Genomic DNA, 21,932 nt, shown 5'->3' with positions numbered 1-21,932 from the left:
CTCTAGACACAAAATTCCACCTGTAAAAGCTCTCCTGAAGAAATTCCCCTTTCATTGCCCCTTGCCCACTGCCAGAGTGCAGGAGAAGGTCTGATTCCTCTGAAGAATGTTGAATTCTCCTGAGAATGCAGAATATCCCCTTTGTTTTTTGGCAGGGGGATGTTTCACACTGAACTCAGCCACACTCCTGGCTACAATGAGAACCTGAACCTGTTATTTTGTGCTGCATAGCTGAGGGGAGACATATGGAACTTCAAACGTTGCTTGAAAAACTTGAGATTTTTTTTTTGCTGAATAATAAATTAATGAGCTATTTCCAAAACTTTCCAGCTCATATTATTCTTATTATCTAGAGCAGGTTATCCTGAAGCAGATCTGCAGTCTGTGTGCACAGGTATGCACTGGTTTGGTTTATGGCTGAGATGTTTATGCAAACACTAATTGGAAAAAGCCTTTGCCAATGCTGAATGGACATTTTAAATGGTTTTGCACAGGCAAGATGTGTTTTGACTTAAACTGCACCTTTCCTTTGGTTCCCCATCCCTCAAATAGAACTGTTTTGGCTTGGGTGGGGTTATTTTAGATGAAATCTTTAAGGAATTTCTATTATCTAATTAGTGCTTCTTTCCCTGCCTCGTTCTCTCAGGCTACTGGCACAACCTGGGAAGATAAAAGTTAAATAATCTCCCTCCACCCTAAGCTATTCCAACAGTACACTGAAGGGAAAAAAACAAACCCAACCCAGCCCTAAGATAAAGCTCTGTAATTCCAGTGGGACATTTTGCAGCAGGGCACTGACCAGCTGATCTAAATGTGGCTGCCCATGAAAACTTGGGGGAGATTGTTGCAATATTTCGTCTGTCTGTCTTAAGCCCCCCCCCTATTTTTGAAGCAGATTTAGGAATCCAGTTGGGATCAGCTTTCAGAGCTGCCCCAGTCTTTTCTTATTAGATAGTCCCTGGAGGTTTGTCAGGTGAAAGAGCATTTTTAAAGATAATTTGAGTAGAAGTAGAGCAACAGCAAGTATTTGCATGCTAAAAGGTATTACAGAAATGAAATACAGCATGAGATTAGGGCTGGCTATTTGCCCTGAGGGTTTTAAGTGGATCTGCTGATTGAGTGGTGGGCTGTAAGCTTTGAGTGATTTTGCACTGACATGATCTCTCATTTAAATGCTTTGGTAAGGAATTTTAGGGAACCACAAGCTGTGGAATTCTTCATATGATAATGCTGTAAAACTAGATGTGAACATGACATGTGCTGTGTTTTGGGGAGGGTTTAACCTATTTTTTATGCCTAAATAAACTTGGCTTAATTGCAAATTCCCAAACCCTTCAAGAGGATGTAGTAACATAATGAGTACCTGGCTGTGTGTGATCTATGTGGTGTTACAGACAAATGAAAGGTTACATCAAAACATTCAGAGGGAATTTTTTTGGGTGTATGGTTCTGAAACATAATAACCAGTCTTATTCAGGAGGAAAACAGCCAGCAGCTGGAAAACTAACTGGCCTCCAGATCCCTGTTTTCCTTGGAAAACTATAAATCTGAACTGGTCAGGCTAAAGAGAGGGATTGCTTCCATTTTGCTGTTTGACTGTATCCAAGGATTTCAGGAAGGTGAAAATCTGAAATACCTTGTAGTGATTTATCTCTGGAACAGCTCAACTTGCCCTAAGAAATATTTATACAAGTTAAAGAGCAAAAGCTAATGGAGAAGGCCCTGGAAATAGCCACACGTGAAGAGATTTTCAGATGTTCCTGACGTGAGATTCAGTAAATGTTATGGGGGACGTTTTGATGATTGTCCCTGAGGTTTGCACTGATGGAATTGAGGCTGCCCCTCAATTCCCCACCTTGCTGCTCTTACCTTCTCTTTGACAGCTTTGACCTGACCTGGACCTGTCTCTCCATCCAAAGCCTCTTTGACTCTCAGCAGCTTCTCCTGCATCACTTCATCGACCTGCCCAAGACAGACACAGAGGGACCTTCCTCAGCTTTCTGTTCAGCTGAACAAGCACAGAACAGGCAGCAGGGACTCTGCAGGGAGGGAAGGGCTGTGCCAGGGCCAGTTCTTGCAGCTGGAGAAAAATCTCCCCAGGTAATGCACGTGAGCAGTGTCCTCTTGCTATTATAAGCTCACCTGCACTCTGATCTCCTCCACCACTTCTCCCCGTTCCCCTGCTCTGATCAGCTCTGGGTCATGATCCTGGAGAAAATCTGCTTTGTTATCTCTGTTCTCCCAAAAGACTGTTAGCCAAAAGAAAGAAAAAAAAGGGGGGAGAAATTACAGAAGGCATTGGTTTCTCCAACTGTTTCTGGAGGCAAAAGAAAGGGTGGTTGTAGGCAGCTTTTATTAAATGATGAGCTGCAGGAAAGCAGCAGGCTCTAGGGACCCTCACCAAGTTCAGAGACCTGTTGTCACCATGAGATTTTCTGAAAAGTCCCTTTGTCAGGATTTTTCTCCTGAGAATCTGGGAAGCTTCAGCTTCTCCATGTTTTGCTCTTCTGGAATGTGGCCTGGAGATTGTTTATCCAAATATATGAATTGCTTTTAATTAATGACCAATCCCAGTCCAGCTGTGTCAGACTCTCTGAGTCGTCAGGGGTTTTTATTATTCATTCTTGTCCACCCTTCGGATGTCTCCTTTCTCTTTCTTTAGCATAGTTTTAGTATAGCATTTCTTATGATATGATATGATATAAATCATATCATATATCATATCATATCATAATATATCAGCCTTCTAAGAATCTGGAGTCAAATTCTCATCTCTCACCTCGTCCTGGGGACCCTCACAACCCCCAACACCCTGTTGTGTTAGGATCTGCAAATCTTGAGGTTAAGGGATTTCTGCTTTTGCCTTGTCTTGCAGAATGGGATCAGAATTCAGGAGGATTTTGGGATAGTGAGGCTGTGAAGCTGAGAGCCTGGAGAGTGCTCAATCTCCATGAACCCTGTCCCGTGCCTGATTTTGGCATTATTTTATTTTATTTTATTTTATTTTATTTTATTTTATTTTATTTTATTTTATTTTATTTTATTTTATTTTATTTTATTTTATTTTTTAAAATGTATTTATTTCATTTCATTTCACAGCACAATGCTTCAATCTTTTCCATGAAGAAGGCACAGAGGTGGCTCCTGCCCTGAAGGATGTGCTCTCCACCAGTGTCACTTGGCTTGGGGACCAAAGGAAGGGGGTTAATTCAACACACACAAATGTCCCTTTTTTTTTTGATTTTCCCTCTTTTTTTTTAATTCAACCCACAAATTTCTCCCCATGGCTCAGCTAGAGCTGCTGCAACCTGTGGAGCTGCCCCTTGTAGTCATTCCCAGGAGGCTGAAATATGGGAATAGGGGCACTGGAATGGGAATAAAACCAGCACTGAGCACCTGGAGGTGGGAGAGAGGAGGGGACAGTGAGGGTGACAGAGCAATAACCTGCAGCCGACCACAAGGGATGCAAGACCACACAGAAACTTCACTTTTTAAGGAGATTTTAAGCTCAATTTGGAAGTCAAAAGGCAGCTAAGCCCAAAAGAGACAAGACCCACCTGATCCAGCCCCTCTGTTTTAAAGTGCTGTGCAAAGGAGAAGTAACAAGGAGACCTAACACCCAGTCACAGTGAATTTGTGGAACTGGGGATGAAAAAAAGCTGTTTATGATAAAGTACCTAATGATCCTGAGGTGCAGCTCATTATTTTTGTTGAGGCAAACTGCAATTTGCTCTTTAGAAAGAAAACTAAATGAAGTCTGACGAGCTCAGTGCATATCTGAGTTCTCTAAGTGCTGGTTTTAATGGAAACACCTTTTTTCCTACACTCCTTGAGATAATTTGAAGGAAGACAATTCATATCTTGCCTTTCAAGCCCTGATTGTACCTTCCTAAATGACAGCTAATCTCCAGCTGTGTGCTAATTCAATTTCCTGATGATTTGAAATGACAGTTTTCCACTTTCAGATGCTGGCTCCTGTATGAATCAGTTTTGTACAGATATTATATTTGTACAGACATTCTATTTGTACAGATATTCTATTTGTACAGATATTATATTTGATATTCTCCCCTGCAGCCCTGGCCTGCTGAAGGCACTGTGCAAATTCAGAAGGGTTTTAACATCCAAGTTTTAATTAATCCAAGACCGGCTGCTCTTTCCATCCCCCCCCAAAATTTTTCAGGGCCCAGTTCCAGGCAGAGGATTTGGAGTTTTACAAAGTTCATAGAGGGATTAATTCTTGCAGGTGAGTAATCTTAATTTCAGCACTGAGAATGGTGGGGATGGAGGAGGACAGGGGAGATTTTGTTAATGGAAGAAACTCCAAAGTACAGACATTTAATTTCTTTAAATTACTTGTGGGTCATCAGAGGGCATGACAGATGGCATGTAATATTGCAGCAGGAAAAGCTGATTTGCCCAAGTTATGAGGTAGCTCCTCCAGCCTGGAATTCCAGCCTTGGGGAAAGGGGACATTACATAGGAGTTATGTGAATTTTTAAACACTTTCCTGACTGGGTCAGCAGGTTGCCAGTGCTATGTTTTCACAGGAGTACCAGGCTTTGGAGATTTATTTTTCATAGAGGGATCTGTAGGTTTTTCTATTCTGTTTTTTTTTTTTTCCATAATTGTTTATTGTCATTTTGTAGATTGATTAGTGGTTAATACCCACTGCAGGCAAAGCAGGGAGGGTCCCCCCAGACCCTGGGATTACCTGGCAATGAGTTATCTCAGTGTTATATTAACCACTGGGTTAGAGGGGCCTAATTTTAGTAGAGAGATCAATAACTCATAGGTGCTAGATGCTCTGTTATTCTTTTATAGATCAACAAAATGTTTCAAAGTTAATTTTAAAGGAGGGTCAGGAGGCTAAGGATGTTATGTTTTCACTGGCTGGTCAGCAGAGTCTGGTATTTTGTTACAGGCAGGGTCAGCCAGCTCCAGGAGCTATTTCTGTGCCTGTGTGTGTGCAGTGAAATTGATGTCACCTTTTCTAAAATAGTGTATGCTTATTTTGGGATTGTTTTATATGCAGAGCTGGCTCAGGGCTCAAAGGCAGCCCAGAGCACTCCTAAATCTGCATCCCAGCCCTGCAGGCCAGTAGGGAACTCCAATATCCCCGAATTTCACAGAACAGCCTGTTAATAACAATTCTAAAATATTTATTTGAATCATGAAGCTTCTCTTGAAATGGCCACTTTGAACCTCCTGGCAAAAGGATTTGAATCTTTTGAAGGCTGGTTAAAAATACAGAGTATCACCACACCTTCAAGGAATATTTGGGCACACCACGGAGTATTTGAACTCAAATATCCTCTGTGATACAGAGCAAGTCATAAATATAATCTGTAAAATGGGGGAAATAGCACATTGTTGCTTCACATTGCAAAAATACACTGCAAAAATACAGAGGGAGGAAAAGGCTCAGCCTTACATCTGCCCCCTGTAAACTCTGGCTATTCCAGTGTGACAGGAGATGCCACACAAAGAGGCTGTTTCCAACCACATCATTCAAAATAAATGTTTTAGGGCTTGGCAAGTGGAGTTTAGCCCCTAGAAAAATGGCCAGGTATAGCCTAGGAGGATAAAAGGCTTCCAGTGATGTTTAGGCAGCAGCTCTAGCTTGGTAGAAGAGTTAAAAACAGAGTGAAATGTTTAGATTTTTGTCAAAACCGATCTAAATTAAAAAAAAAAATATTTAAGAAAGCTAGGTATAAAGCACCAATTTCATGGGATGGGTACACTTTCCTCAAATGAAGTGTTGGGGGCTGTGACAAAACCAAGATGTTTGTTGTTTGGTCAGCTGTCATTTAGGTGAACTTTAGACACACTTTGAATTACTCCTGATACAAACAGGAGCTTTGAATTTGTCCTGATACAAACATTTCTTCATCAAGCTCTGTTGCTTCAATCATGTCTTCAAGGTTTCTGCACTAACAAATCTGAACTTCTGTGCCAATGCTGATAGCAAGTGACCTATTTCTGTATAAGATTAGGGGAAAAAAAGTTCTCAGTAGAAAGTCCAAACTCAGACCTATTTTTTCCTGCATAATTCTGCTACTGAGAGGAAAGCAGCCTAAAAATTAAAAATACAAGAGTCTGTGGTGTTCTGGGTGGATGTTGTTGTAGATTTGATTCTGATGAAAGAATTTGATTCAAAGGATCCATAGTCAAATTAAAAATGAAATCACTTTGGACAACCCCCAGGTAATATTGTGTGGGTGCCCTGCAATGAAAAGCCCAAACCAGCTAATTACTAAAAAGCTAAACCAGCTAATTACTAAAAATAAGTGTGGTGTCAAACAGACCAGGTTCACCAGGAGAAAAGGAGGAAAGAAAAACCCCACCTGAAGTTGAACTGCAGAGCTACAGACTCCTCCTGTGCCTAAGGCAGAGCTGCAGGTATCCTTTGAAGCCTGCAAGAGAGCTTTTCCACTCTGAGGGCTCCTGCTTGTGCTCTCTGCAGAAAAAGGCTCCTTCTCATGTGCCTTCAGAGCTGGGGAGCAGCTGGCAGCCCCAGCAGGAGGGGCTGGAGGTGTGGGGTGTGGAACTGGGAAATGGGAGCCACAGAGGCACTCACACCATGGGGATAACCCCCAAAGTTCTGTGTTTGGGAATGGGAATCACAGAGGCACTCACACTGTGGGATAACCCCCAAAGTTCTGTGTTTGGGAATCACAGAGGCACTCACACTGTGGGATAACCCCCAAAGTTCTGTGTTTGGGAATCACAGAGGCACTCACACCGTGGGGATAACCCCCAAAGTTCTGTGTTTGGGAATGGGAATCACAGAGGCACTCACACTGTGGGGATAACCCCCCAAAGTTCTGTGTTTGGGAATGGGAATCACAGAGGCACTCACACTGTGGGATAACCCCAAAGTTCTGTGTTTGGGAATCACAGAGGCACTCACACCGTGGGGATAACCCCCAAAGTTCTGTGTTTGGGAATGGAATCACAGAGGCACTCACACTGTGGGATAACCCCCAAAGTTCTGTGTTTGGGAATGGGAGCCACAGAGGCACTCACACTGTGGGATAACCCCCAAAGTTCTGTGTTTGGGAATCACAGAGGCACTCACACTGTGGGGATAACCCCCAAAGTTCTGTTTGGGAATGGGAATCACAGAGGCACTCACACCGTGGGGATAACCCCCAAAGTTCTGTGTTTGGGAATCACAGAGGCACTCACACCGTGGGGATAACCCCCAAAGTTCTGTGTTTGGGAATGGGAATCACAGAGGCACTCACACTGTGGGGATAACCCCCCAAAGTTCTGTGTTTGGGAATGGGAATCACAGAGGCACTCACACTGTGGGATAACCCCAAAGTTCTGTGTTTGGGAATCACAGAGGCACTCACACCGTGGGGATAACCCCCAAAGTTCTGTGTTTGGGAATCACAGAGGCACTCACAATGTGGGATAACCCCCAAAGTTCTGTGTTTGGGAATCACAGAGGCACTCACAATGTGGGATAACCCCCAAAGTTCTGTGTTTGGGAATCACAGAGGCACTCACACTGTGGGATAACCCCCAAAGTTCTGTGTTTGGGAATGGGAATCACAGAGGCACTCACACCGTGGGATAACCCCAAAGTTCTGTGTTTGGGAATCACAGAGGCACTCACACCGTGGGGATAACCCCCAAAGTTCTGTGTGTGCAGGGCTCAGAGCAGGTGTCCTGGTGTTCAGATTCCCCCATCCCCTTCTAACCCCCTGGCTTCTCATAGAGAATAGTTGTGAAATTTGGGAGTCTCCCCTGCTGTCAAAGTCCCCACTGTGGTGTTTTTATTCCTCGCTCCTCTCAGGTTTCTGTGGTTGAAATGACCCCTGAGGTATTACAAAGTCTCTTTTTTTCCCAGCCCCACGACCAAAGAAGAAGTTGAGGCTCCTCAGCTCTGCTTCTCAAGGTTGTTTAATTTTCCTTATCTACTCCTTTCTCTGACCTGCTGAGATCTGTCCAACAGGTCAGATTGTGGCACAGTGACCACCCTTGGGGTGGTGTTACCTTTTTATACCAAGAACCATGTGTATTTTATTTACCATAATTTTCCAATACCTATCTGTTGGAACCCAGGACATCCCTCTGGCTGTCCTGGATGGCTCCAGCCCCTGCCAGGGGGCTCAGAGACCTTGGCACAGAGCCCAGGACACCTGTGCCTTTGATTTTGACCCATGGAGCAAATTACCACCTTTATATGAGGAATTACAATTATTCAGTAGAATAATAGTTTCTCATGGGGTGAAAAATAGATTTTTGGGGTTTTTAGAATGAGGGCTCAGGGTCCCAAGATGGAGGAATTTTGGTGTGCCCTGTCCTTCTTCTTCTTGGCCTCCATCTTCTGGGTGATGTTGGCACTTTTGGATTGGTTTAAGGTAGAAGCTCACTGTCTAACATAGGTGATAGGTATTGGTAAGTTGTGGTAAATAATGTACACATAGTTTTTATTATAAAAAGATAACACTGCCCTGAGGGTGGTCAGTGTGCCTCTGTCTGACCTGCTGAATGGACCTCAGCAGTCCAGGAGAAAGAATTTGATAGATAAGAAAAAATAAGCAACCTTGAGAAGATAACAGAAGAGTCCTGACTCCTCCTTCCACAGCCAGGCTGGGAAAAGAGACTTTCTGACACATCTTGGGGTCACTCTGACCAGCAGAGATTCCAATACCTATCACCTATGTTAGACAGTCTGCCTCTACTCTAAACCCATCGAAAAGTGTCACCATCACAGCAGAAGATGGAGGACAAGAAGAAGGAGAAGAAAGACTGGACATGCCCAGATTCCTCCATCTTGCCTCCTGAACTCCCATTCTAAATCCCCAAAATTCTCCTTTTTCACCCTGTGATAAATTCATTCTATCATTCTACTCAAACCCTTGTGGTTTGTAACTCCTCACACAAGGTTGGTCATTGTTTCCATGGGCTAAATCAAAGGCACAGGTGATTGTGACTCTGTGCCAAGGTCTCTGAGCCCCCTGCCAGGGCCTGGAGTCCTGCAGGGCAGCCAGAGGGATGTCCTGGGTTCTGACAACTCTGGTAGCCACCGCTGAGCTGAGCTCACAGCCAGGCATGTTCCCTCCAAGGCAAACCCCCCCTGCCCTGCCCTGGGCACTGCCTGGCTGGAAGCTCCACTCTTGCCAAGGCTGCCTTTGACTTCCAGGTGCCATTTCATGCTTGGCCAGCTCAGGAAAGGAGTTTGGATGGATTTGATGCTTATCTAAAGCTCCTGCTGCCTTCAGCAGGGTTCTGATGTGCTAGCTGAGAGCAGATGGGTTGCAAAGCTCCTTTTTTTTTTAGCCAGAAAGCTTGCTCTGTGATTTATAAGGTGTAAGAAAATCCTAATTGTTATGAGTCAGAGGTCAGGCCAAACTACTGATGCACATTTAGCAAGTTTAAGTTCACTTCTTTCTCTCCAGCCAGCTGAAACCAGGCAGAAAACTTGACACCAGTAATTTGTCAGCAGGAGGGAATAATGGAGACTTTTCATATGAGGGATTTGAGCAAGGCACTAGCTCTGAAGAGTGGAGAGTATAAAAGATATTTTTCCACATTGTATCAGAACAGGATCTGCAGAAATACAGCAAAAATAACCTCATTTTCCACTTTCAACAAGTGCAAGACTTCCTGATTCATGTGTGGATCAGGCTGAGCACTGAGTACAAGTGTTGAAGAGATAAACAGAAATATCAAAAGCAGAGGAGGGGATAGAAGAGATCTGGAAAAGAACCAAATGCCCTTTCATGGTTTTTTAAAAAAATCCCTGCTTTTTGGGGCTTTCTCCAGGTGAAAAACCAGCCAGACCCCTAGCTCAGTCTGAATTATGTTTTAGTTTCACACACTTGGCATGAAGCAAGGACATTCAGAGTTTCATGCCTCTGCTTGGGAAAATGCTCCTTCTATTCAAAGATATAATTAAAAATAATATGAGCAGCTGTGAAGGAATCCATGGACTCTTCCCTGAGTTCTCACTCTTGGAGGACACAGGACAGGTAGAATTACGGGAGTATGAAAATATCGATGCTGAAAATTCATCTACAGTCTGCTGCTTTTGAATTACTGGCTATTCTGATGTCATCCTTGTTGCTCTCAGAAAATCCTAAAATGCCATTTTTTTGCTTTTTGAAGCACTTTGCTTCGAGTTTGTCCACTTTCACCCACAGAAATGTCCCTTCCTGCATGATTAGCTCAATGGTTTTGACAGATTCCTTGGAAGAATTGAGGTCCTGAGAGCCTCCCTTCCTAAACACCATTTTTAATGTAACATCCTAATTTTTATAACATTCCATAGTTTGGGCAGCTGCCCACTTGACCTTATAGGAATGACACTGCCATTAAGCTGATCTGGGAGAGCATTCCAGCTGGAATTGTTATCTTTTGCTACTGACCTTGGTACTGAGAGCTTCCTTCCTCCAGCATCAAAAGGAAATTGCTTGGAGCCATTTTCCAGCCTTCATCCACTACCTAGATTGGGGGGAAAGTGAAGAGAGGAATTGCTGACAGCATTGTTTCACACAATTATGGAATGGGTTGGAAGAGGCCTGAAAGTTCCCATTCCACCCCCCGCCATAGGCAGGGACACTTTCCACTAGTCATTTTATCAGCTGAAGTCACCAAATTAAACAAGAATTGAACTCCAGCTTGTTTGAAGATGTAATTTAGGTAGGCGACTTGCAATATTGAAATGGAATTTCATTTAAATGCCATTTTTGTTGTTACTTTGCCACATTCCTGAAACAGTTTCATTTAATTTAAGCAGTATTTCTGATGGAAAAACCTCCCAGAAAATTATCAAAGTTTCTTCACCTTGTATCAGTCATAAGTCTCAAGATGTGAGTAAGGTAGCAGTTGATAAAGAGAGATTAGATCACTGTTTGGGAGCAGGTGAATGTGGATTTATACCAAACAGGATCAGGATTTTGCTAAATAACCTGCAAACCACTTGTTATCAGCAAGATAAAATATCAGCAGCTTGTGGGATGATTAAAACTAAACACTCCCTAAATTAGCTCTGTAATTAGGGAAATATCTGCTACCTGTAGGTACAGCTGCAGCCCCATTATGGGAGTTATCAAATATCTGCTTTTAATTAAAGTATCATTACAGTAATTCCAGTATGGGCCCAGAAGGACAGGAAAATAATACATTTATCACTTCTACCCTGTAGATGCATTTGAAAGAGACTTGGGAGGTTCTTGACTGAACATCAAGAACTGTTTTGTTTTAGAACTTTATTTAAAGGATAACAAAAAGTTCGAGGATTTGAGCTCAGTGTTACTCCAATGTATTCCCAGTTTCACAGGGTGTGGTTCATCCTTGGATCATTTGCAGTGGGCAGAATCCTTCTTTTACCATTTTTTCCATCGTGTTTTATAGAAAATGATTCAACCACAATGTTCTGAGAGGAAATGTGTCAACTATTAAAAAACCCAACAAACCAATTCCCCCCAAACCAGCCTAAAAATGGGTTATTCATTTTTAGCCTCTCAATACCACAGGACACATCAACATTTTATTGTTATAAATAAGCCCATGAATTGTTTTAGTTATTTGCTTCAGTGGTTTTAGACACTGATGTCAATGATATCATTGTGTCAATTTAATTGATTTTAATCAAACCCACTCTCTTGTGTCTTAGGGACAGTTGCTGCTCTGTTTTCTCTTGCCTCAATTAACAGCCTAAGAGTCAACATAATAAAAAGAACTTTTCCTTTGAAGCCACTTCACACAGTTTTTGATTTTCAGTGGATTGAGTCCATGCTTGTTCTGTTTTACATGAGTTAAGGCCCCTTGAACCAGCAATATAAGTTTGAATTTAGGCAATGTAATCTGAATTAATTAAGAAATGTGGAAATAAGAGCCTCAATCTATTTCTGAGGCTTTCCAAAGCTAGCTCCACACCAGGTGATTCCCACTGGACAGCAGGGAAAACTGAATTAGCTTCACTGTGCATATTTCCTTTGGAGATTTCCCTCAGAGGTTTCACCAGGGACAGGAATGTGCCTCACCATTTGACATTTCTGGGTGAAATTCAGGGATGCACAGCACAGCCTTGCTCCCATTCAGTGGGACAAGCTCCAGCAGGTTGCTGGGTGAGGCAGCCCAGACTGCTGCTGCTTTTGGAAAAAGGGATTTTTTGGGGGGATGGAGGCATGGGTTGTTTTTTTCCTTAGGGAAATCAAATCAGCACCTTGCAGAGAAAAGAAAAAGTGAAGTTCCTTTGATATCAAATACTCTTTGTAAAGATTGCTATCAGGCTTTTCAGAAATACTTAAATTTCCTTCTGGGATCCAACTTTTGTTTTCTTTAAGAGCTGAAGTTGGGAGCAGAGCTTTTTTTCTGCCTGCATCCCTATGACTTATAGCCTACACTTATTTTAATAAGAGTCCTGCTGTTAGAACTTTTCCAAATACTTCTCAACTGGTCTAAGACACTCTTTTTTTCCCCCCTGTCAGTGCTATAACCTTGGAGAGAATGTTCCCTTTGTTGTTTCTCAATGAACCATAGAGAACCTGATATAATGGCTCAGAATTTTACTTGACAGGAGTTGTGATGGCTGAGGAGATGGGAATGACATGAAGTTATAAAACCCCAGAGCTCCACGCTGTTATTTCACCCCAATTCAAAACAGCCTTGCAGAGGCTGCCAGGGGATCGAGACATTTCTGCTGTTGTTGGTTCTTACCTTCAGAAATGTGCAAAACCAAGAAGGAATCCAATTTTATCCTGGGAAAGTCAGGTTTTTAAGCAGATGGGTGAGGTGCCATCCAGTTTCAGGAATTTCACCAGGGCTGTGACTGTGTCACCCAGCAAATTTGTCACAGTAACAAGGGACTGACTGAAGACATGTGTGACCAGAACTTAAAAATTTGGTTTGCACAGGAGCAGTCACAACCTTTCCTAGTTACCAAACTTAAGCAATCAGGCTTAAAGACCTTGAAAAACTTTCATGTAATTCCTCCTTCAGTCTGCTGTGTATTTTCATTTACATTTTTGTATTTTCATTTACATTTTTATTTAAGGAAAAAAACCCAAAACACCCCAAACCCCCAAACAGTATTTTCAAGATGCTCATTTACAAGTTAACATGTAGGTATCTACCTTCCAATTAAATTGACTGATGCTTCCTAAATTCATGTAATTTAGGTTCCTGGCTAGATGTTGTGAGAGCTTTGGCCAGATTAATGGATGTTGTCCAAGAAAAGCATTTTTTTTTTAAATATATTTGTTCTAGGGTTAGGCCTTCAAATTAATTTGTGTAAAACTTGCAGTGAAGAGTAAGCTTTGCCCTAGAAAACTCACCCTTCTCCTCCACATATTTAGTGAGAGATTAATGACCCTTATTAAAAAAATATATATTCTTTTAACTTTTGTTTATACTGTGGAGGTAAATGAGAAACAAAAGCCGCTGCTTCAGCAAAAGCTGACCATTTTTGTTGCACAGCTTGCTTTTGAAGATGCCCTTTGGTCACTGCTCTGTTCCACAGGTGGTTTGCTCTGTGAAGATGCTCCTGAAATAATCTGCAAGTGTCTTTTGTGAAAGCAGCCCTTTACCTCAAACATTTCAGGGGGTATATTGTACATTAAGTGGTGTCTATTGACATTTGAAACAAAACTAGTTCCTATCCTGAGGACATGGAAAATGCATGGCTTTATTTATGCATGGCTGATGGGGTTTAAAAGTTGGTTTGAAATCCACACAAGCTCTGAGGTTTTTAATTCCTAATTTTGCAAGGGGTGGCAGTGATGAACTCCTCTGCACTATTAAATTCTTTCTAAGGTTCCCTCCAACCCAAACCTTTCTGTGATATTTACCTTTGGGGATGTATGCTGAGTCTATCTGGGTGCTGTAGAAATTCTACCATATTCTGAAATTGGGAAGGGTTTTCTGGTTTATAATCTCTATTTTCTGTGTGATTCTCCTCCTCTGAGAGGGTGCAGTTCTTTGGGGTGATGTGGCTCCTCTCACCTTTTTTTGGTAGCAACTTCAGCTTATGTCAAAAAATGAGGTGAGGAGAACACAATGCCCACCTTTCCATGGAAAGAGGGTCAGGCATTTACTGAGCAGTCAGGGATAGCTGGGATTTTCTATGGAAAGAGGGTCAGGGAATGCTTGGTTACCACTTTGTGCCCTGGCAATGATTTCAAAGCCCCAAAGTGGATTTTTGCTCTCACTGATGTCCCTGACAGTCTGCACGTCCTCAGCTCTTCTCACTGAGCTCAGTTGTGGCCATTCCTAAAACATGAGAGGTAAAAAGTTCCCCAGAATCCCTGAGGTCATGGGAAGGCTGAGAGAGACCAAGCTCAGCCAGTTCTTGGTGTCCTGAACCTGAGCCTGGAGCTCTGGTGACCACTTTAATGTCACTTTCCAGCCCCTGCCCACACCTGAGGCTTCACAACCTGCTTTCATTCCTTACCGGCTTTTCAACTTCTGGCTTTTTCTCTGGGGCAGGTTCCTTGGCTTCTTTTTTCTTCTTGTCCTTTTCATTTTTCTGTGCCTCTGCCTGTGCCTTTTTGATAGCCAGCTCCTCAACGATCTGAAAGAGGCAGGGAAGAATGGGATTGGGAAAACACAACATCCAACAGGCTGCACTCTCTGAATTCCAGACCATCCCAGAGAAGCCTTTTTGTGCTGCCCAACTCCAGCACAGGTGCTGAATATCCCAATTTATCATTAGGGAAAGGCTGATTTCTCTGTCCCAAATCATGGGGGCTCTTATGGAGTAAGACCAGTTCCTGAAGCTGTCTAGAAGCAGAATATTCTAATGATACACAACTCAAAGTTCCCTCTGGACACAGACCCAGATGATGAATTCATAATGAATTATCTCAGACCCAGATGATGAATTTGTCCCGGTGTTTGTAAGGCAGATTGATTTTTACAGGGATGGATTTTGAGAGGCTGCCCTGAGGTGTGTCTAATGTCAATATATGGCTAAAGACTGAAATTGTTCTAGTGGCTGAAGGAGACTGGATGGAGATATTGTGACAAACCCTGACAGATACACAGGGATAGCTCAGCATCTTTATCCCTGCAAGCAAGAAGCAGCTAATAGCTGGGTACAGCTCCATCAATTCCCATATCTTTAGTTCCTGGCCAATTATACTTTATTATCTGAAAAAGGCAGGGAAAAATTTGCTGCTTCCACCATTCTGTTGTTTCTAGGCAGCTTTCTTGTCCCTGAGAGGAATTCTAAGATAATTTACTAATGAGTCTAAATCAGCACACCCATTGAAGTTTACTAATGGACCACTAATACTGGCAGTACTGTGAAAGAGTACAAAATAAAACATTTCCATCTGTAGGATGTTTTTCCTGTAACAGTGAAAATATTTGTTTTCTCAAGTATACCTTTCAATGTACTGAGCACTGGATGCTGGAGGGGGACAATGACAAGGGCTGTGCTTTGCAGCCATTAGTGGCAGTTCCATTAGTGGCTCTCCCCGAGCATTTCAGTACCTTACATTTAATTAAATATGGTAATTCAAGCCCTGAGCACTGCTCAGTCACATCTTGTGCTGATAAGCAGCGAAGCATTTCATTCCCTGGGATAGATTAACAGATTGACTGGAGTTCAGAATAGGTTTTTAGTGTCCCAGCAGGCCTGTTGGATCCAAAACCAACACAGCTACTCTGAGTGTATCCTTTACTGCAGTGCTCCTACACAGCCAGCACCCAGCCCTGTCACCTCTGCTCTGCCTGCAGAGGGGAAGCAGAACCATGCCCAGCACCTCTGGATACCTGCACACACACATGGGATTGACAGAAGGTCCCACCTTGCAGCAGGGCCATTCTGCAGCAGTATTTCAGTGCACCCACACTCTGCTTTCATGTTTCTGCACAGAGCAGGGATGCTGGAAGGGGTGAGCCAGAGTCTGTGTTCTCATGAACCTGCTGGGATGGCACTGGGCAGCTCAGGCGTCCTTGTGCCTCTGCCTGGCCTTGCTGCAGCTCCTCCAGCTCTGCTCCAAGCAGCTCCAGCATTGCAGAGCTGGGGCAAGCTGTGTCCAACCTTGAGTGGCTTCTGCTCTTTTATCCAGAACCACTTCCCCTCCAGCTGCAAGGTGTCACTGTCATATTGTCTGAAAAATCCCTTCGCCAGGATTTCTTCTCCTGGGAAGCTGAGAAGCCTCAGAGAAAATGAAAACAATAATTATCTGGTGGCTTCTCCTGTGTTTGCTGCTTTGGAATGTGGTCTGGAGATTGTTTACCAACAGGTGAATGTTTGATTGGTTCCATGTGAATTGTTTTTACTTAATGACCAATCATGGTCCAGCTGTGTCAGACTCTGAGTCAGTCACAAGTTTTTCTTATTCATTCTTGTTAAACCTTCTGTCTGTATCCTTTCTTTAGTATAGTTTAGTATAGCATAATATAATATAATATAATATAATATAATATAATATAATATAATATAATATAATATAATATAATATAATATAATATAATATAATATAATATAATATAATATAATATAATATAATATAATATAATATAATATAATATAATATAATATAATATAATATAATATAATATAATATAATATAATATAATATAATATAATATAATATAATATAATATAATATAATGTAATGTAATATGATAATAAATCAGCCTTCTGAGAACATGGAGTCTGATTCTCAGTTCCTCCTTCATCCTGGAGACCCAGAAAATACCACAGCAAGAGGATGCCTGACCAATCTGACAAAATGGGAGGGAAGAAAGGGAATGGCAAGCAAAGGTTAGTTTGAGATTAGTAGGCATGTCACCCACATTTTAGTGTAGGGTTTTTTTTTTTTTTTGCTCTGGAGAAAACTTCATGGTGGAAAGAGAAGTAGATATTTTCTTAAGTTGTTTCAGACTCCCCTTTTCTTTGCTAGATTGTCTAGTTTTCAAATGATGCAGAAAGTAGTTAGCAAACTCTTAATCCTGAGGAAGAGACTGTGTTTCAATAGGAGCAGATGAATTTTTTTCCCAGTCCTTCCTAGAACTCCTGTTGTACCAGTGATGATTCTTCTCCAGTAACATTTTCTTCAGTGGCTGAAAAGACATTTTCCTTTAAAACTGATGCTCCATGAAAGTTGAATTGACTTTTGTATTCCTATATCAGTTTCTAGAGTCTTGCAGTGCAAATCTCCTTTTTTTTTTGGAGGCAGGGGAAGAACTGGGCACCAAACCAGAGTGTAGCCTGTGAATGAAAATGTCTAATGCTGGTTTATATGAGCCAAGAATAAGAAAACTTCCAGCTGCCAGCAGGACTCACTTGTTCTGCTGTCCTCAGACACAGGAAGTTTTGGTGTTGGCTCAGGTAAAAGTTCTTCCTCAGGAATAAAACGTTCCCTTATTCCTTGAAAGAAAACATTAAAAGAAAAGCAGGGCTGGAGTGAGTTTGGGAATGCTGGATCTCCTGCTGTGCAGGTGAGAGCAGCCTCAGAGCCTGGCTCTAACACTGCACAGGGACACAGCCCAGTGTTCCTTGGAGGGAAAATTCCTCTCTTGGAATATTAACTCTACTGAAAGAAGTTGTGCTGGAATCTAGGAAATGTTTCTTCTTTATGGAAGATTTTTGGCGGGGATTTTTTGGGGTAGGTAGATTGATGTCTGTAGGTGAGTGTAATTTAACAGAGGCCAAGTAGAGTTTCCCTCCTACATGGTTAACTAGAAATATTCAGAATATTTAAAGGCTTTTAGTCTTTCTCTGACATCTTTCTTTTTGTTTTTTAATGTCATTTAATATTGGAAATGAGGAGCTGGGAGAGGGGGAAGTGCCTGTGAAATGGCAACTCTCTTGGCTTATTTTCATGGTGATGAGACTTAATGAGCTACAGGGAAAGATCCTAATTTTGTTGGCAGCAGGATAAGGGCAAAGCTAAAAATTGTCACAACCGATGATTATCTGTGGAGCAAAACATAAAAAACCATTAGGGATAGAAATCTGGAACAGATGCAGGGAGATTACACCAATGTCCTGGAATGTTAAATTTCTCTTGAAGAGCAAGTAAAGTAGAGAAAAATCTTCTTTTTGAGGGACAGCACTTCTTTTTCTGACTAAAGCACCAAGTGCTGTGCATTGGGATGTCTTTGGGAAGGTATTTGTAAAATGTCATGGAAGCAGTTTGTGCAGAAGGCCAGCTACATCACAAAGTCAAGTAAGGTCAGGGTTGTCAAAGGATCAAGAAATATAGAATGTATAATAATGCAGCAATGGTTCGTGAAGTGATTAATTTGTATTTTATTTTCCCCAAAGTGTCTTTACTGAAGCCTTATAAAATGCTCCCTTTTTAAATACAGCTCAGTCTTGATTTTTCATGGAGTTTGACTTGGGAGTAACCCACCCCTGCTCACAGAGGAGCCCAGACAGACACGAGGTGAACTCCTGTCCCCCCTGGAGTCAAGGACAAAACTCCCATCAGCTTCCATGGGGCCAGGATTTCCTTCCCTATGTTGCCCAGCAGACCAGTGTGTGGAACAAACCCAGTGGCCTCAGGGACTTTTTAAATATGCAGCTGACTCAGTGGAAGAAAAAATGTTTTACTTGTCTGGCATTCAGGTAAAATCATGATTGCACTGAACTTTCTCTGGCCAGCTGCACTGGGGAGATCTCTTGAGGCTGTGACACACATTCTGCTGGCTAAAAAGGGAGAAAAAAACAGGCCCCAAAATTGGTGAAAATCAGATAATTGCTAGTGAAAATTTGTTAGGAAAATAGAGGAAGGTTTTTTTTTTTTCCAGAGTGCAGGGAAAATGAGGAGTAAAACAACCTCTCCAGACTTTTGGCTTCCATGTTTTCATGCAAAGAAAAAGCAGATGCTCAGGAAAGGCAACAAAACAGCTGAAGGTGGGAATTGAAAGCAGGGAGCATGATAGGGAGGTTAAACCCATTTCTCCAGAATCTACTTCCATATCCTGTATTGCTCAGCATAATTCCTTGCTGTGTTTTCCTCCCCAGCTGTGTTAATCCTTGACGCTGGCAGCTCTGTTTGGCACCACATCCCCCAAACCCTTCCCCAGCACTCAGCCCCACTTGCTGGGTGGCTCCCAACAAAACCTTCTGGACTCTGGCAGGAGTTTCTGCTTTGGAGGCTGAAAACTTCACTGAGGGTCTCCTTCCCTCTGCCTGCCTGAACAGAAATGTCACTGTCACATTTCCTGAAAAATCCCTTCACCAGGATTTCCTCTCCTGGGAAGCTGAGAAGCCTCAGAGAGGAATGAAAACAACAATTATCTGATTGCTTCTCCTGTGTTTGCTGCTTTGGAATGTGATCTGGACATTGTTTACCAACAGGTGAATGTTTGATATTGGTTCCATGTGAATTGTTATTAATTAATGACCAATCACAGCCAGCTGTGTCAGACTGAGGAGTCAGACATGAGTTTTATTATTCATTCTTGTTAAGCTTTCTGTCAGTGTCCTTTCTCTTTCTTTAGTACAGTTTTAGTATAGCATAATTATAATTAATATAATATAATATAATATAATATAATATAATATAATATAATATAATATAATATAATATAATATAATATAATATAATATAATATAATATAATATAATATATCAGCCTTCTGAGAACATGGAGTCAGATTCTCATCTCTCACCTCATCCTGGGAACCTCACAAACTCAGCAGAGCACAGCCCAGCAGGGTTTATCCCCTGAACTTGGTTAAAGCAGGAGCAAGCCCCAAACCCAGTTTTAGTGGGGCACAGGGAGCTGTTTGCAGCAGTTTTGCTGTGTTTTTAGCAAAGCTGGCTGATGGTTAGTGCTGTGCTCTGTGCTGTCCTTACATCCCCCAAACCACACAGAGACCGCTGTGTGCCCCAGGGATCCCAGGGAGGACTGGATCCAAAATTCTCCATCCTGGAAGCATTGAAGGCCAGCCTGGATGGGGCTCTGAGCAACCTGGGCTATTGGAAAGTGTCAGGGTGGCTGCAATGAGAGGATTTTTACATCCCTTCCAACCAAAACCATTCTGTGATTCTACAAAAATCCTCTTTTACCATGCACCAGTTGCAGAAAAATCACACAACAATCTCAAGGATGGGGCTTTCAGGACCACAGAATTTGGGTTTTGACCTCTTAGTTTTGCTAGCCCAGCACCGTGGTTGACTCAGGGGCCAAGTCCTGCTTCCTGCTCTCCCTCAGCAGAGCCATGGCCCCCTTGGCTCCTCGGGACGGGTGGGAAAGGCTCCAAGTGCTCAGCACTGCCTTCAGCTGGGCTTAATCACTTTCCCTGTGTGACACCCAGTGATCACAGGAAGAGATTATCAGCCACTTCCATTAGCCAGAGAAATCAGGAGAGGGATTTACCAGGAAATACAACCTACAACACACAAGATAAACTGAGATACTTCAATTTGCTTAATGAGCCTTGGCAGTAAATCAAGGCTTAGCCCTGCCTGCACTGGAAACTCTCCTCTGCTCTTGTTCTCTACTTCTTTCCCATCACCTGAGCACCTTCAGCGGTGATTAAGTGGCTGCACAGCCCAAACGGGAACAGATTTTAGCACCTGATGAAAACACCCTGGGAAAAAACTTCATTCTTTCATTTGCAACAAAAAGCTTTTAACCATAAGGGTCTTGGAGAACAGGAGCCACTGTTAGGGAAAATTGCTACTTAAATAAACAGACATGTTTTGTAGCAAATCCTTCTGCAACCCCATGAGTTTTTTTTTCATTAAAAGAGGGACAGTACCTCCTCTGGATGTTTTTCAACAATAATAGCCTTGGAACCACCTGCCTTCTCAAGGGGATAGTCAGGAAACCTGCCTGTGACATGCCTGTGGGAGAAACAAAAAGTGGAAGAGGAATTAGATTTCATCATTTTATGGTTGATAAAGATGTTAGATAGCAGGGGAGCTTCTTATGGCAGTGGCTTCTGCCCTGTAAGTTCATTAAGACCAATCCATGTCTCTTATCCCATGGCCCAACAAAAACTGCAAATTCTCAGGGAAATTCCTAAAACTGCACATTCCTGCCTAGCTGAGAGATGGAGATAAAGTGTTTGTGCCTGGCAGTGCCCAGAGCCAGGTTGGACAGGGCTGGGAGCACCCTGGGACACAGGAAGGTGTCCCTGCCCATGGCAGGGTGGGAATGGGATGAGCTTTAAGGTCTCTTCCAACCCAAATAATTCTGGGAATGGTTGTTATGTTATTTTACACTATTTAATGTTCATAGCCCAGCTCTCTGCTTTCAACATCCATTTTGGCTTTTTTTTTTTTTAAGAGTTATTTTGCTTAAATCAGGATTTAATCTCTAAATGTCAGGATTACCACTCCTAAATTTCCAGTGGACTTGGTGGTGATGGAAGTTAAGAAGGGGCAGCTGTGACTGTGGGAAGGTTTCATGGGTAACACAGGGAGCTTCCAGACCTTTCAGAAAGGGATTAAAAGATACAGAAAATAACTTCAGCCCCAAGGCCGTTTATACTGATAAAACCCTTTAACTTCTTTCCCTTTTGTTGCTTGGTGGAATATATTTGTAAGATTTTCTGTTTGTTTGGTAATATCAGGAAGATTTTTCTGTTCCAAAGAAAATTCTGACAGTGCAGAAAAACCCTTGTGATACTTTCAAACAGCATGGTTATATTTCCTCTAAATGAAATTAAATTTCCCTGGAGAAGAAAAGAGCTCAGAAAGGTCAACACTATTCCTAAAAATGTTTTTTTTTTTTTTTTTTTAAACAACTGGTACCTTAAGGGACTTTGCTAGGCTGGTGTTAAGCTGCAGGCTCAGTTTTAAGCTGAGATCATTGGAACAGAGCATCTGTTCTGTTTCTGTAGCACCACGTGTAGGGCTGGGATCTCTTGCTGCTATTAATGCAACACCAATTAGGGCAGAATCAACAAACATTCATCTGTGCTTGGGAGCCCTGGCTTGTTCCACAGTTACAAGTTCTACATGCAAACAGATGCAAATCCTTGGTCACTGCATTCCC

At 42.3% G+C, this 21,932-nt stretch overlaps 1 protein-coding gene across 1 annotated transcript in view; it reads right to left on the bottom strand.

Moving 5' to 3' along the window:
- IQCA1 (IQ motif containing with AAA domain 1) overlaps positions 1-21,932 on the bottom strand; it is a gene marked incomplete at its 3' end in the record, with an annotated part of 149,583 nt that overhangs the window by 33,876 nt on the left and 93,775 nt on the right. The window contains exons 8-12 of the mRNA XM_058028032.1: positions 20,692-20,776; positions 14,414-14,533; positions 10,386-10,461; positions 2,143-2,249; positions 1,870-1,962 (exon numbers count right to left, since the gene is read on the bottom strand). Coding sequence (XP_057884015.1) covers positions 1,870-1,962; positions 2,143-2,249; positions 10,386-10,461; positions 14,414-14,533; positions 20,692-20,776 — 481 coding nt within the window. The remainder of the gene's footprint in view (positions 1-1,869; positions 1,963-2,142; positions 2,250-10,385; positions 10,462-14,413; positions 14,534-20,691; positions 20,777-21,932) is intronic.

This window comes from Melospiza georgiana, chromosome 7 (assembly GCF_028018845.1).
Source record: "Melospiza georgiana isolate bMelGeo1 chromosome 7, bMelGeo1.pri, whole genome shotgun sequence".
In the NCBI taxonomy this organism is placed as follows: Eukaryota; Metazoa; Chordata; class Aves; order Passeriformes; family Passerellidae; genus Melospiza; species Melospiza georgiana.
The sequence above is the reverse complement of the archived record's forward strand: the minus strand, read 5'-3'. Positions and strand labels throughout refer to the sequence as shown.